A 15140-nucleotide genomic window follows, 5' to 3' on the forward strand; every position below is an offset into this window, starting at 1 on the left:
ATCAGTCGACCGTGACGTCACTATGACGTCATTATATGAAAACACATTTTCATGCATATCTCATTAATAAAATAGAATTCTTCAATGAAATTTACGTCACATATATTTTAAGTCAAGCGGATTCTACTCATATTGTGAAAATTCATATTTATCTTAGAACGCGCGCGTACGTGCGCGTTGAAATATTTGTATGCTCAAATCGAGCTCCAATTTTTTTTGCACACGTTTCAGACCATTTGGAGCATTTTTTGAAAAATTGAAAAAAATGGACGGACGCGTATGCGTGCGCACATATTCGCACACACAGCTCATATGCAATAGAAATTTTCAATTTTTTTACCCGGATCGGGTGTCCAAAATGTCAAGAAATATTTCTACCAAGTTTCAAGTCGATCCGACTCAATATGACGTCATACGGGCCCGTCAAATTCAAAATTCCGCGCGTGCGTCAATGGGGATACACAGTGCAACTATGCCAAAAAACCGCCAATTTTAAATCGGATTTTACTCATCAGGATGGACAATGACCCCACATTTTCTTGACATATTCCGAAAGCTGATGAGTTGTACATGTTATTTCATGGATTGGCTATGCTGGCAAAATGATTGAAAGATATCAAATTTCTTAATAAAGTAAAAAAAGTAAATTTTCAAAATGACGTCATCAAAATTCAAGTTCACTCGAGTGTATCTCACTTATCCTTTGCCAATTTTCACCTAAATTTCAATATGTTGTAGCTTATGGAATGCTCTTTCAGAAATGTATTACAAAATTTTGATTAGATGACGGCATCAACTCGAAAAAAATGATTGAAGGTAACCTTGTCAAATTTGACCAGTTTACGTGTAATCTCTATGGGAGTGCAATTTTTATGGAAATGAAAATTGACATGACTATCTTTATCGAGCACTAGCTCACTTATGCTTCGGTGAATTTCTCTAGGATTTTAATATGTTGTAGCTGAGACCTAGGGCTATCGTGAATGTGCCCTTCGTTTTTTCATACGTTGTCGGAATCATGTCTAAAAACTTGGTTGAAATTAAAGCTTATCTTCGATGTATTGAAATATTTCTGTCTTTCTGCAACTTTCTGTGCAATAACTCAAGAAAAACATACCCTATCACCACCATATTTTGCATATGTTTAGTTCATGTCACGGACATTATTTTACAAAATAACAACTACTTGATCAGACGCCATCTTGGGTATGTAAATTATGGTCAAAGGTCATAGATGTTTCATCCTGTATCATGATAAATACATGTCCTATCTTTCCCATATTTTGCACACGTAAAGACCATGAAACAGGAATCATTTCATAAAATAACCACATTTTGCTCAGATGCCATCTTGTCTGTGCAAAGTGGGGTCAAAGGTCATATGTACTTCTTTTTCTATCTTCGTTATGACGTGTTATCTCTATGGGAGGGAATTTTTTAGATGTGAAAATTGACATGACTCTCTTTATCGAGCACTATCTTACTTATGCTTCGGTGAATTTCTCTCAGATTTTAACATGTTGTAGCTGAGACTTTACACTATCAGGACTCGAATCATTGATTTAAAAAAAATCGGATCACCTAATTTGTCAGTGTTGACAAATTCCGGTTCTAGTTATAAACTTGTTTTAGTAGTGTACTATAGAACATACTATCAGTTTTATTGGACCATGTCATATACAGTAATTATAATGGCCTGGATTAACCGCCATGAGTTTCACATACTACCACATTTTACATGTCCTGGAAGAGGGGAGTTTTGAAATTCGTTGAAGCTGGTGTAAAACAAACAGGACTCGTCAGATGTCTGATATTAGACACAGCAACATCCTTATGATCTGGTAGTAGCTTTGATAAATGCCGTGATTTTATGATGCAAACTACCTCAACAAATCAAGTCTGTGGGCTGATTTACCAGTAATTGGATGGAGTTTGCCTTGTGCAAATACAAACAGTGCAGAAGGACTTTTAATGCAAAGGCAGGTACAATGTACTGTATTGTATTTTAAAGAGATTAAAGTCCACAGGTGGTGAAAACAATATAAATTGGGGGAAATATATAATGTTTGTAGTTCCTCTGTGTTTTAGATTTTGGTATGTAAACATTTACATTGTACACTGTACATGATATTGTGTCAATAATCCCCCAGCAAGGCTTGAAAAGACAGGGGACGATGTTTTAAAGGAATCCATTAGAGTTTTGTGGTTCACAATATTGATCTCTACGCAGTGGATCTCTATAGTCAGTGATACAATGTACAACTGTATGGGTTATTTTTCATGTTTTGCTTGTTTTTCGATATGTCAGACTAAAAAATTAAAGTTACCTAAAAGGGCTGGGGCCACCAAGGTTATCATTTAGCAATCGGAATGAAATCTTTAGCAACAACTCTTCTAATTTACTTTCAGAAAATTATTGCCAAAATGAGGAAGGTGATTGTCAACAGTGTTGGCCTGAAATACAAGGAGCTACAATGTGTAAATGCCTGTGGATTCTAGATTATTGCAAATTAACCTTAGATTTTGCTTCAACTTGTACAGGCCTTTCAATTGACATATCTGTGTTTGTGCATGCATTAGGGCTAGATGTACACAGTGTATATTCAGCATATGTTGCATGTGAACAGCTGGCGCTAGTAACTAGAGTATTTTTGTTTTAGTCTTTTTAATATATTTTTGATTTTTCTAATTTGCCTTTGGTAAGATAGGCAATAATGTTCGGTTTTAGTCATTTACAGTGTACATACATGTGTCATATGTGAGGTTCAGGAAGCTCACAAGAGTCCTTGTGCAATCACATACAGTATAAGCATCAGATGGATCATGTCAAGCCTCTTCTGCATGTGAGGAAAAATTATTTCCTGAATTTTTCTTGTACAATTTTCTAGATGTAAATCAATGAAATTTTCTGAAACTTTTAGCATACTATCATTTAAAGGTATGTTGCTTAATACCAGTTGTATTGTTTTCACATTTGAGTCATGAAAATAAATACATTTGAAATGAGAATACTTCAAAAAGTATTGTTTTGGAGAAAAAAAAATATATCGGCAATAATTTTATTGTAGGCTAGGGATACAGTTGCTATTTCATAATAAAGTAAATACTAATTTATACTAGCATGTGCTGTGCTGCACTAATTAATGTGTCTGCAATTATCCTGTGTTTATAATGTCACACCATAGAAGAGACAAGATTTTATTCACTAACTTTTTTTGTTGTTGCTCATATACAGCTGCACATGTACTGCAGATTGACAATTTAGTCTTTCTTGTGCATATATATGTAGTCGTTTATGTTCCATTCATCTTATTTTACCAACACAATGGGAGTAACCTTGATATAAGCATCTTTTAGAATAGATTGCTTCCGTTGTCCTGTTCCGCATTTTAATACTCAATGTATGATACCTGATTTTCATTGTTTGAATGCATGAGCATCTACTGTACATTGCCAACTTCAAATCCTGCATACAGGTGTATGATATTGTCACTCCATAGGCCTACATTGATGTCAAATAAAATGAACTGAACTGAAGTACAGACTGTATTGCCATGATATTACAACTGTGATTCTTTTATTTACCAATGAAATAATGGAAGATGTTGCCATTGGCCAAGTTATCTACTTTGCATGGACTCTGAATTCATAACATTGACATTAAAATACTGTACCTCTCTTTATGTGCATTAGGGTTGCAGGGAATGTACAAAGTGCATTCATGACAATCACAATATTGGCAGCGATTTTGCTTTGAATAGTGAGGAAAACAGAAATTTGTGAAATATACAGTGTAAGAGTATAGAATGGAGATTAAGGAATGATCCTTGTTGATGAAGAAGAAAAGAGATAGACAACATCTCCAGAATCAATGGCAGAGAGAGATCCAAGTACAACATGTAAATCATCCATTTTACTGCAAGAAGTTAATATCAGTTTAATTCTGCATCCTTAGCTACAGTTTGATTCATGGCAAGTTTTGCGAGCTACATTGTATCCATATTAAAAGTGAGTTTCTCTTGCAGGTTAGAATACAATGTAACCATGTGAATGTGGTCTGTCATCACAGCAGGCGTAGAGAGCAATATTTCTTACCAATGCGGAGTGCTCTTCTTATCATGTTATGACAGGCTGTCCCCCTCACCCATGCAAGATGAAATTGATGGAGTTGAGCTGAGTGAATAAAGATAATGGCTTTTTTTTTTTCCATTCAGGATGAGTATTTTGATAGACTGTCTCAACCAGGGGTCTTCTGTGACAATTGTACAGTAGCACAGGATATATTTCTTTGCGGGAGCGGGAATGACATACATTTTGTACTGTGAATGCTGCCATGTATAAATTTGATATGAAATGTGTTTCAATCACAGTTTGGTTGCTATGTATTAAATAACCATGCTGATTGGACACCAACTTTAATACTCACGGTTTTATGTTTATTGCTGTAATATTAGACCTACATAACATATATATGGAATGTTTGGCTGCACATCTGTATTCAATGCACATTGTACATTTGTATGTCCTTCTAGCTCAAGCATACTTACAGGTAACCGGTTCTATACTGAATTTTGAAAATCCCATGGACTTTATACACAGGCCACCTGGCTCCCATATGGAACGGGTTAAAAAGACATCTCTTATCCTTGGTGTCATGTTGGAAGATGGGAAATGCTTGTACACATAAGATGCCCCAGATGAGAATCACATAATTTCAGTTCAGTTCATTTTACACTGTATATGAACTTCAACTCTTCATGATTCTAAAATTGAAAGGAAATAGAATACAAAATGTAGTCATAAAGAATAAAACACATCACATACAAGTGTACATACATGTATGCATAATGAATAAGTGGTAAAGTATACAATAATATTTTAAAGACATACACAGAAATATTTCAAAACAAAGATGCAATGTCAATAGTGGATTTCTTTTCTAATCAAATTACATGTATGTACTTATGTAGAAGAACATTTATTTTGACCTTGTCTAAAATGCTGTTTTTTCTCTTGTCATGTAATGATAACTGAAACTTGTCACTAGGGCTGTCACAAAAAGCAAAGTTGCTTGACAAAATGACCACCCAACATGCCAAATGAAAATTCAACATGCACATTATGAAAAATTAATTTTATGGATGAGGAAAAAAAACCACTTTGATGTATGGTTCTGAACGTTTCATTCACTTTGATTTATTAAACTGACATTTCTTCTAGACCTGCTGCAAACTTGCAGATGTAATATACAATGTATGCATCAGCGATGTTGTCACTTCAGCTCATGAGATAACCTTGGGATTTAACAAAAAAAAAAAAAAATCATACCAAAGGCAATCATCCTGTGCACTCTTTGCGAGAGGAGCACTGAAAATTGCTCATGAAAGTTGCGCAGGGTTAACACACAAGGCACCTCCCAGCGGTTAGGGCAAATCAATATTTCATGGGAAAGCGGCAGGCGGGACAAATGATATGGCCGCTCTTTGCCTCTGTAATTGAAATGGCAGCCCTGCCACTTCAGACATTTAAGAGCTCGATGACACAGATTTTGTGCTTAAACTACTTCTCGAAGATATTGGTGACCCCACTTTGTTGTTTCATCTTTTAAAAGATGACAGAAACACAGAAGAAAAGATGGTAGAGATTTTATTACAGTGTTAATGAATTAATTCATCTCATCATGTTGATATGATTGTAGCTTCTCAGCAATTTGCCAGATTTTTTTTTTTTTTTTTTTTTTTTTTTTTTTTTTTTTTATAGGTGGGATGGCAAATCTTTATAAAATTTTTCATTTTCTGTTGTGAGGTTTGCATTCGTGTTCATGCACAAGGCCTAAACTTTTAGGTGCATGTATTCAAGTTCTCCTTGATGTATCCAAGGCCTGGCTACATGCCAAGGAATACAGCCTCATTGATCAGTTGCTGACAAGAAAGTGACGCTCCTTGACTCTGGCTGATGATTTGACCATTATGGCCTAAGTGACTCTCAATTGCATATGATACTAAGAGACAGGTCAATTTCATTCTATGGCTCAATCATCACTCACTTCAACAGATTTCAGCAGACTTCCTCATCCTCTCCTTCGTTTGTGACAACTCATGTGTGGACGGCCTAATAACCATTGATTGAAGACCTACCACAAAGCTTGTAGAATGTCTGATACATCTTCGGTAGTGGTCAGTACAACTGTACAAGAGCACGGTCTTCCACCAAGTGCAATGCAAAGTGTGTATGTTCCTTTGAAATCACTTTGTTCAGTGCCATGCCAACTTTTAAAAAAAATATTTCACAGCATGAGCTACAGTGCAATATTTCTTCCCAAGTTCATGATCATGTTACTTCTCTGCCTTTTCGCAGCCTTAAAGGCACAGCTACTCTATGTTAAAAGTGTTCTTCTGTTCCACACAATATACACTCAGCAAAAAAAGAAAGAAAAAAAGAAAGTAAACACTTTTTCCAATTAATATTTTTCATAGAAGAATTTGATGAAAATCATTGTGTTATATACCATATTAAAGATGATTTAATTGGCTATCAAGCTAGTAGGTCTATACAAAGGGAAACTTTACGCATGAGTGAACACATTCATTTTTCTCCTCCAAGGCAAAGTAAAAATCGCAAAAATTGACATATTGAAATTCATTCGCAAATGCCCTCCAAGATAGGAATAATAACAAAATACCAATTTCCCGCAATGAGAGACATGAATGAAATTTAGCAGAAATAAGTTTCCATTCCCTTGTTTCTCTTTATATTCTAAAACAAAAACATAGTGGGGAAACTGAAGGTGGAACATAAGAATTTTCCATCAATTAAAACTCTAAATGATATAGGGAGCAAGCCACAAAGGTAGTAAAATGGACGGAATTTCTTCATTTCATTTTTTACTGAAGGAATTTAAGAATGCATGAAACAAATTCAGGAACCAAATATTATTTCAAATTTTCTTCATTTGGAATAATGCTTCAGACTTAAAGGACAAGTCCACCTTCATATACATAAGGATTGAGAGAATGCAGCAATATTAGTAGAACACATCAGTGAAAGTTTGAGGAAAATTGGACAATCCGTTCAAAAGTCACGAATATTTTAAGTATCTGCGCAGTCACTGCTGGAAGAGAAGACTACTACAGTGTATGATGTCACATGCGTACAACTATATAAGGAAAATAAAAAGAGAATTTCACAAAACTTTACTATTTGAATAAAGTGCACGGTTCTTCGACTTGCTACTGACGTATGTTAAGGGTAATATTATTCCCCCTGCCTTCTGAAAGAGAGAAGTCGAGTGTTCTTTTGTTATGGGAGAAAAATGGAAATATGTTGAATTTTCTTTATTCTTTCTTTATATCGTTGTACTCCTGTGACATCACAAGCTATAGTAGTCTTTTCATCCAGCCATAACTGAACAGAAACTTCAAAAATTCATAACTTTTTAACGGATTGTCCGATTTTGCTCAAACTCTCACTGATGTGTTCTACTAATATTGCTGCATTCACTCAACCCACATGTCTATGAAGGTGAACTTGTCCTTTAACCTTCTTTGTTACCATTACTTTTTCTCTTATGTCTTTTGACCATAAATTTGACAGAAGATTCTTCAATTTCTTCCATCATTTTTTATCTTTCTTTATCTTTGGAGGGTTACAGAGACATTATAGAGATCATAGGTTTAGTTTTACAAATTAATTTGCATTTTTATTGTGTTGAATTTGTCTTTTGTTCTCATTGTTATATGGAACAGCATACACGCTTGAATAACAACTTGTCCATTTTTACAATTTTTACTTTTGTGCCATGGAAGAGAAAAACGGATGTGTTCGCTCAAGTTTCCCTTTTTATTGACCTGGGTTTATAGCCAATTAAATTACCTATGATATGAAATACCATTATTAGCCAAATAGTCTATGAGAAAGATGAACTTGAAAAAAGTGTTTACTTTCTTTTTTTTGCTGAGTGTATATCAGTTTTTAATGATTTTTCTACTGCTGTTTGTTAGATGTACAGTACCTCAGCATACAATGTACATATCAAAATCAACTGAAGCTTTAATTTGGAGTGTTCTTTATCTTATTAAAGCAATCCATGACATTTCATGAGACTTGGTATATATGATTTGTCTAGAGCAAAACCAATGTACTCTCATCTTTTGACAAATTTCAGTCAGTGATGGTGAAAGTGAAGCAACTTGCTCCTTATGTTTTAAATGCTAGAGGAAACAGAGTCAGTGATGGGATAGTGATTGTCCAAGACATGGTCATATCATGGAGCTACATTATAGTGCAATGGTTGTATTGTTAAGGTGACTAATCAGAAATTGACTGCTTGGAGCTAGTAGGCCAAGGTTGCAAAATGAGATACTCCAGCTGTCAGTCCTTGTGAACACAAAATTAGCGAAGAGAAATAGAAGTCTCCCATTTATTTTTTTCCTGCTTCTGCACAGTTTTTTGTTTTTGTTTCTATAATAGGGGCCTATAGGATCTTGCCTTCTATATGAAAGGCATACGTATACATAGGATACTGAGTGATGCGTCATAAAAACAATGTGAAACATGTGTACCATGTACATGTAGGCCTACATTCTAGAGCCACTCTTGTACAGACATTGATTTTTTTTTTTTTTAGTGTGTAATGTGCAAGTCAGATATTTCAAAGAATTTGTCTTACGACAATATTTATAAGCCAGCTAACTGCTATCATGCTCACCTTAATTAATTCATCTCTAAAATGGCATAAAGATTTTATTTTTAATAGTATTGTCACTATTGTGAGGGGGAGGGTTTGAGTGAGGTTTACAATGTAAACAGTGTGAAACAGCTGTGATGTTATGTGTTGTGCATACAAAGTACATGTACATGATGGTACAGACTGCATATAACAATGCTCAGGTATCCCAAGGCAAATGCAGACACTGTGTGGGACAAGGTACATGTACAACCGTGTGTACATCTGTATGTTGTGTTTATTTTACATCTGCACTTGTGCTTTTTAGGGGATACCAGTTTTCAGGCAAAAACCTGAATTCAGGCCTGGTAAAATCAAATTTTAGGCCCTTTCATATATAAACTGGCCTTTTTGTTGTTGTGATTTTCAGGCTCTTCCTTTCTAACTGGCATCCCTGTTTTTAATATTATGGGCAATAATCTTGTGAAAGATGCAATCTGTTAAACATTCATTTAATATCATAAGTAGTATTCATTGCTATTATGTATTTTTTTGTTTGTTTCTAGGCTATTTAATCAATAAGTGTTTGAATGGGTTTGGTGCAGATGGCACTAGTGAAGACAGTGCAGTGATCCATACAGTCCATTTGAGATTTTTTTTTTTTTAAAAAAATATATGTGTGGTTCATTAGGTTTCTGCTTGTGTCAGCATAGAAGAAGCAAAACAACTAGGGAACATTCTCAAGTGTGTGTGCAATGGTCATGTCTTTATTTTGAGACTATCAAGCTGTATTTGACAATGTGCATTAAAAGTGCTTAATACCAGTATATTACTACATTTGTTATGGTTTTATCATGCACGACAATTTCCTGGGGGAAGTTGTTGAAGAGTTATCATTTCCTGAGACACTGCCTCTGGATTGCCTAACTGCACTGCTAGTAAACACTTTGCAGTCAAAACATTGTAATTCCACAGCAATCATGTAGAGAGGGTAAAGCGATATACATTGTAAAAGGCATTCAGTGTCCACTCTTTACAAATGATGTCTATTTTGTTTTGAAATTCTTGCTGTAAAAATGAATTGGAAGATGCCAGACTGTTAATATTTTTCATTGACAGTGTTAATGTACCTGTGAAATTTACCTTTGACATTAATGCTGAACTTCAGAGTGACAAAGGGCATTATTGTTATTTTGTTGTTGTTCAGTGTACTTGTAGTAGAAACCTGAAGTCCCTTATCAGTGCAATATTGATGTTACACATCCTACAAGGAGTCCCTGTGCTTCATTAAATTAATAAACTTCCTTCTGTGAAAGATAAAGCTCACAGTATTTGTGTTCCAAATGAATAATGAGATGTGCAAGTCCCAACATGCAGATTGGCTCCCTTGTCTGCAGGTAGTGCATGGAATGACGATGGTCAATTCCCGTATTGTCCATGGATGGTGATGAAATTCAAAAGTACATGCGGTTGCCTGTGAAGTTATTGCCATGACGAGTGAAGAGGCTTCGAGGAGCAGTTTTTAATGATGCAGTACTGTTCACCTTTTATCCCTGTCTCTTTTCAGATGAGCGAGGGCAGGAGAACACAAGTGGTCCTGCTGGATGAGAGGAGGGTGGAATTACTTGTACAGGTGAGTTCCCATGATTCACTGGGCGGATGATGACTCATTGGAATCTTATGCAAGCATGCTGTTTGTTTGTTCCTATGGCATCTTCATCACATATTCCTTTTAGCAGGCAGGGACGGAGGAGTGTGAACTGAAATAGCAAGAAGTGCAAGGTCACGATTTACCAAAGTAGAGGGATTACTGCTCATATCCAATCATAAGCCCCGTGATTGAATTCTTCCGATCCCAACCGCTTTTCCGTTGTTTGTTACGGGGACAGGAGGGATTGGGTTGAGACTTTGAAGTTCGAGCTGACGCAATGTGGTTGGCACCAGTGTGACAACAGACATCCTAATGTTGCACAGAAGAAACAAGTGGGGCAACGCTGTTGCTGTCAGGACACCTGTGCTCTATATATTATACCGCCCACCTCCCTACTGTACCTAAAGAGTTGACACAATCAAAACTTGTAAGACACAGTGCCTACTCACATCTACCCTCTACTACCTTGTAGGGCCTATTTAACTTATTGCCTGTGAGATGTGACAACTTCCCATACATTTGATAAAGTTCCCATAGGCAGAGGGTTAATAGACTGTCATCTAGTGCTTGTTTATGATGGGACAGATGTATTGTAATCTTCTCCAAAGTTAGCAATCTGTACAACAGTTTCTGGCATTTGTGTTATTTGATAGCACCATTTACGTGGACCTGATTTCTGCCAAAATGCATGGGATTGCTATGTATAAATGAAATAATTTTACTGTGTCTGGACTCAGTACAAAATAAACTGAATATTTAAGTTTCAGTTTTTGAGCATTAGACTATTAAGCAATTAAAAAGATAACTTTTTAAACAAATGTCAGTGTGTTGAAATATAGTCATAATACTAAATGGCAGTCACTGAATTAGAAAATCTTGAACTGATTGAATTACTCTGCAATATAAAGTTCCAAAAAGTATGGGTGGGACAGTTTTGCTCTGATATGCAATGTATAATTCATGATGGGAATGAGGCCTTTGCAGAAAATACAAGTCCCCTCTTTGATATTGTTAACAGATTAATTTGCTTGTGTGTGTCATCTTGTTTAATATCAGGTAGATGTCTTCCATGCCTTCAAGTATGACCTGTCTTGTGACATGCATACATACTCTCCATGCCTAACAAGATACTGTTACTGTAATTACACCTGTATTTGAAAGTTGACTCATAAGCATGTCAGCCACGGGTTTATTACTAGTAAGGAAAATACGAACACGGATACTGCAAATCTGAACAGACAAATTCCCCCATGCATTGGCTGTCTTTACAGTATTTTGCAAATGATAGAAAGTTTAGGAACCAGCTGCGAATAGTTCATACATCATTGGAAAGTGAGCCAACAAAATCCCTTTAAAGCAAGGTAGAATGCATCTTTCATCATTGTCCTGATCTTGATAACATCAGACATGTGACTATTATTGGTCGCTAGATATTTTGAATGAGAAAGGTGAATAGTTCACCTTGAGGATAACCAACAATATCCCAAACCAGAACAAAATCCATCGTGGCTGCTCCAAATCTAGTCCTGTCCAGCAATTTTCCCCCTTTTGTTTGTTTTTATGATGGACTTCCCTCCTAGCAACAGCTTTGTGATACCCATCAAAAATTATCATATTCCATCCTCTGAGCCACTTGTGACCTTTTTGTGTTTGCATGTATGCTTGTGTATGTGCATATGTGTGTATGTATATAACTACAATCCTCTGTATGTGTGTATGCATACATCTATGTGTGTGTGTGTGTGTGTGTGTGTATGTGTGTGTATGTGAATATGTCTTGAATATTGAATCATGTTGCTGCTGGATCAGATTGGAGGATGCTCTGCTTTAATCTCACATCAACTGTGAGATGCATACCAAGTTCTTGTCCGATGGCAGAATACTGATCAGTACAGCATACCACCTCTCTGGGATGTCTGAATTGTGAGTGGCAAACTGTAGACGTATAAGTGGCATACAACGTATGTTCAAATGAGAAAGACATTTTGAGAATCTACATCCTTTCCAATGTATCTGACAAAAATGTGAAATTTTCCATGGAAATCCACCCAGAATTGGTTAATTGACAGAAACATACACAGAGATGAAATTTCACGTGTGCATTTACTCATTTCACCGACATTGCATTTTCACTCCAAAGTATGCTATCAAGTGAGATACAATCTTTTATATGAAAACAATGATTCACTTTCTTTGTGAGGTTGATGTGGATTTTAGTCACTCTATAAAATTTGAAATTTCCCTTCTTTTTTTTTTGAGATACATTCCTGACATTTGCTCTTCTATGAAATAAAATGAAAGTGTAGTTTTCACATTTTCATGTCACCGTGATCATCTGCTCATTAGGTTTCCCACAGCATAATAATATGGTGGACAGGACAAAGAAGGCTTGCAGTCATTTCGAATAATGGCATCAATTTCAATTTCAATTTCAATTTTTATTTCATTTTTCGACAAGAACATAAAGACATCACTTTTTTTGTTGTTGTAACAGAACATAAGGTGCGTAAAACTATGTAGGATATTCATGTGCCGCAGCTGTATGTCATTTGAGTTGCACTATGAATTTGAAGCGTCAGATTTTTTTTTTTTGAGATATAGATGGTTATTTATTTGTTTATTTTGCTACATATGAACATATCCTATATTGAATTGACCTGTTATTAAAGACATCAGACCCTTTGAAAGCATCCCTTGAATCCAGGGGACTTTTGAAGGGCCATCATGACACAAGGATTTAGATGTCAAATCTATACAAAAGTAGCTATCTGTGACATCTATCTTTTTAAGAGATCAAATATTTTTTTTTTGAGCTTTTCAAAAACAATCTTTTTTTTAAAAACAAGATATTCAAAGCAGTTTTCCCAACTGTACCCCTATGTTTTTATAATAAAGGCCTGTTATAATTCTATTAAATTTCTTTTTTTGTTATTGTTATTGTGCATTTTAAGTCCATAAATCACTACTACTACAAACAATAATACTGTGTGAAATCTTCCACACTGATTTTTACGTCCGCCAAGGGAGGAGGTTATTTTTTCGTTACCGTTGGTTTGTTTGTTTATTTGTTTGTTTGTCTGTGTGCAAAATAACTCAAAAAATAGTGAATGGATTTAGATGAAACTTACAGGAAAGGTTGAGAATGACACAAGTAACAAATGATTAAATTTAGTAGTGATACAATAATTCTTTGGGAATTTATGAAGGATTTTTGATATTTTGACAGGTAAGGTCAATGAACTTGGGAGTTCAAGCTGCGCATTTTTGAGGTTTTCAAATGTGCACCTAAGTGCGTGCTAGGGCGAGGCGCGGGGCGCAGCTGAGGGTTTATGATGTACCAAAGGCTTCTATATTGGGAAATCGGGCGATTTTTCCGCATGTATACCTACGGGTGGAAATCACTGATCTCTATGGAAGCACCCAAACAACTTTTCCCCAGTCCTGGAGAGGAGAAAAATCTCTTCGGGAAGAGCAAGATCATCGATGGAAAGTAGCTGCTTGGCGGAGGTTTGCGCTCTCAGAGTGCTTTTCTAGTTGAAAAAGGGTTGCTTTAGTTCACTATTGACACGTATTTGATAATGAGCACCTTTTGATAAACATGTCGATACTTGAAATGATTTTTGTTTTTGTGTTTTAGTAGGATGACACTAAATGTAAAAGGCAGGTGTACATGTATGGACATGATGATCCTTTTGTAATGCATTGAGACCTAACCTTAATATGTAATTGCATTTTGTGCAAAGGTTCTGTATACGTGACGAGAAACTGGCGAACTCATAACTTTGGATGATTAATGCCTGTTGGCCACTTGTGCGCCCCAGCATCAGGTCAACTCTTGTTTGAGACAGACAGAGTTGTAAAGGGATTCTACTCTATAAGCTGAAGAAACAGGTGGATTGCAGACATATGTGTACATTGTATATACTGTGCTTCCTTGCACTGAGGTGGGCTTAAAGTTCCAGGATCCTTAAAGCGAGTTTAAATCAAATGTATCAAGCTGTAGAAGTACATGGTACAAAAATGTATCATTAAGATAAAGGAGGTTAAAGGACATGTCCACCTTCATATACATGTGGATTGAGTGAATGCAAAAATATTAGTAGAACACATCAGCGAAAGTTTTGGGAAAATCTGACAATCCGTTCCAAAGTTAATAATTTTTAAAGTATCTGCACCGTCACTGCTGGATGAGAAGACTACTACAGTGTATGATGTCATATGCGTACAACGATATAAGGAAAATAAAAAGAGAATTTCACAATTTACTTTGCTTTTTAATAAAGTGCACATTTCTTCGACTTGTTACTGACATATGTTAAGGGTGATATTATTCCCCCAGACTTCTGAAAGAAAGAAGTCGAGTGCTCTTTTGTTATGCGAGAAAAGTGAAAATATGTTGAAATTTCTTTATTCTGTCTTTATATCGTTGTACACATGTGACATCACAAGCTATAGTAGTCTTCTCGTTCAGTCGTGACTGAGCAGAAACTTCAAAAAATCATAACTTTTGAATGGATTTCTCTGATTTTCCTCAAACTCTCACTGATGTGTTCTACTGATATTGCTGCATTCACTCAACCCACATGTCTATGAAGGTGAACTTGTCCTTGAAAAAAATGATCATAAACAAGTGAAATTAGAAGATTCATCACTTACATGTTAGCTTGCCAGCAGTTTGTCTAACATATTTTCATTTTGTCACCTGAAAGTATATCATTTACAAGCATTCTTGTTTGTGATATTTTGTGAATGTGTGAGTGTGTGTGTGTGTGTGTGTGTGTGTGTGTGTGTGCAATAGTCCACATATACACTATATGCTCCAGT

General features: G+C 35.7%; 1 protein-coding gene across 2 annotated transcripts in view; it reads left to right on the forward strand.

Moving 5' to 3' along the window:
- Window positions 1-15140, forward strand: part of LOC139731123 (uncharacterized) — a 163668-nt gene that overhangs the window by 22271 nt on the left and 126257 nt on the right. For both annotated transcript variants that reach the window (XM_071642005.1, XM_071642006.1), the window contains exon 2: window positions 10233-10298. In XM_071642005.1, coding sequence (XP_071498106.1) covers window positions 10233-10298 — 66 coding nt within the window. The remainder of the gene's footprint in view (window positions 1-10232; window positions 10299-15140) is intronic.

The sequence above is a fragment of the Diadema antillarum genome, unplaced genomic scaffold, assembly GCF_040938485.1.
Source record: "Diadema antillarum isolate AM-2024a unplaced genomic scaffold, OU_Dant_1.0 seq00000358_RagTag, whole genome shotgun sequence".
NCBI classification, from domain to species: Eukaryota; Metazoa; Echinodermata; class Echinoidea; order Diadematoida; family Diadematidae; genus Diadema; species Diadema antillarum.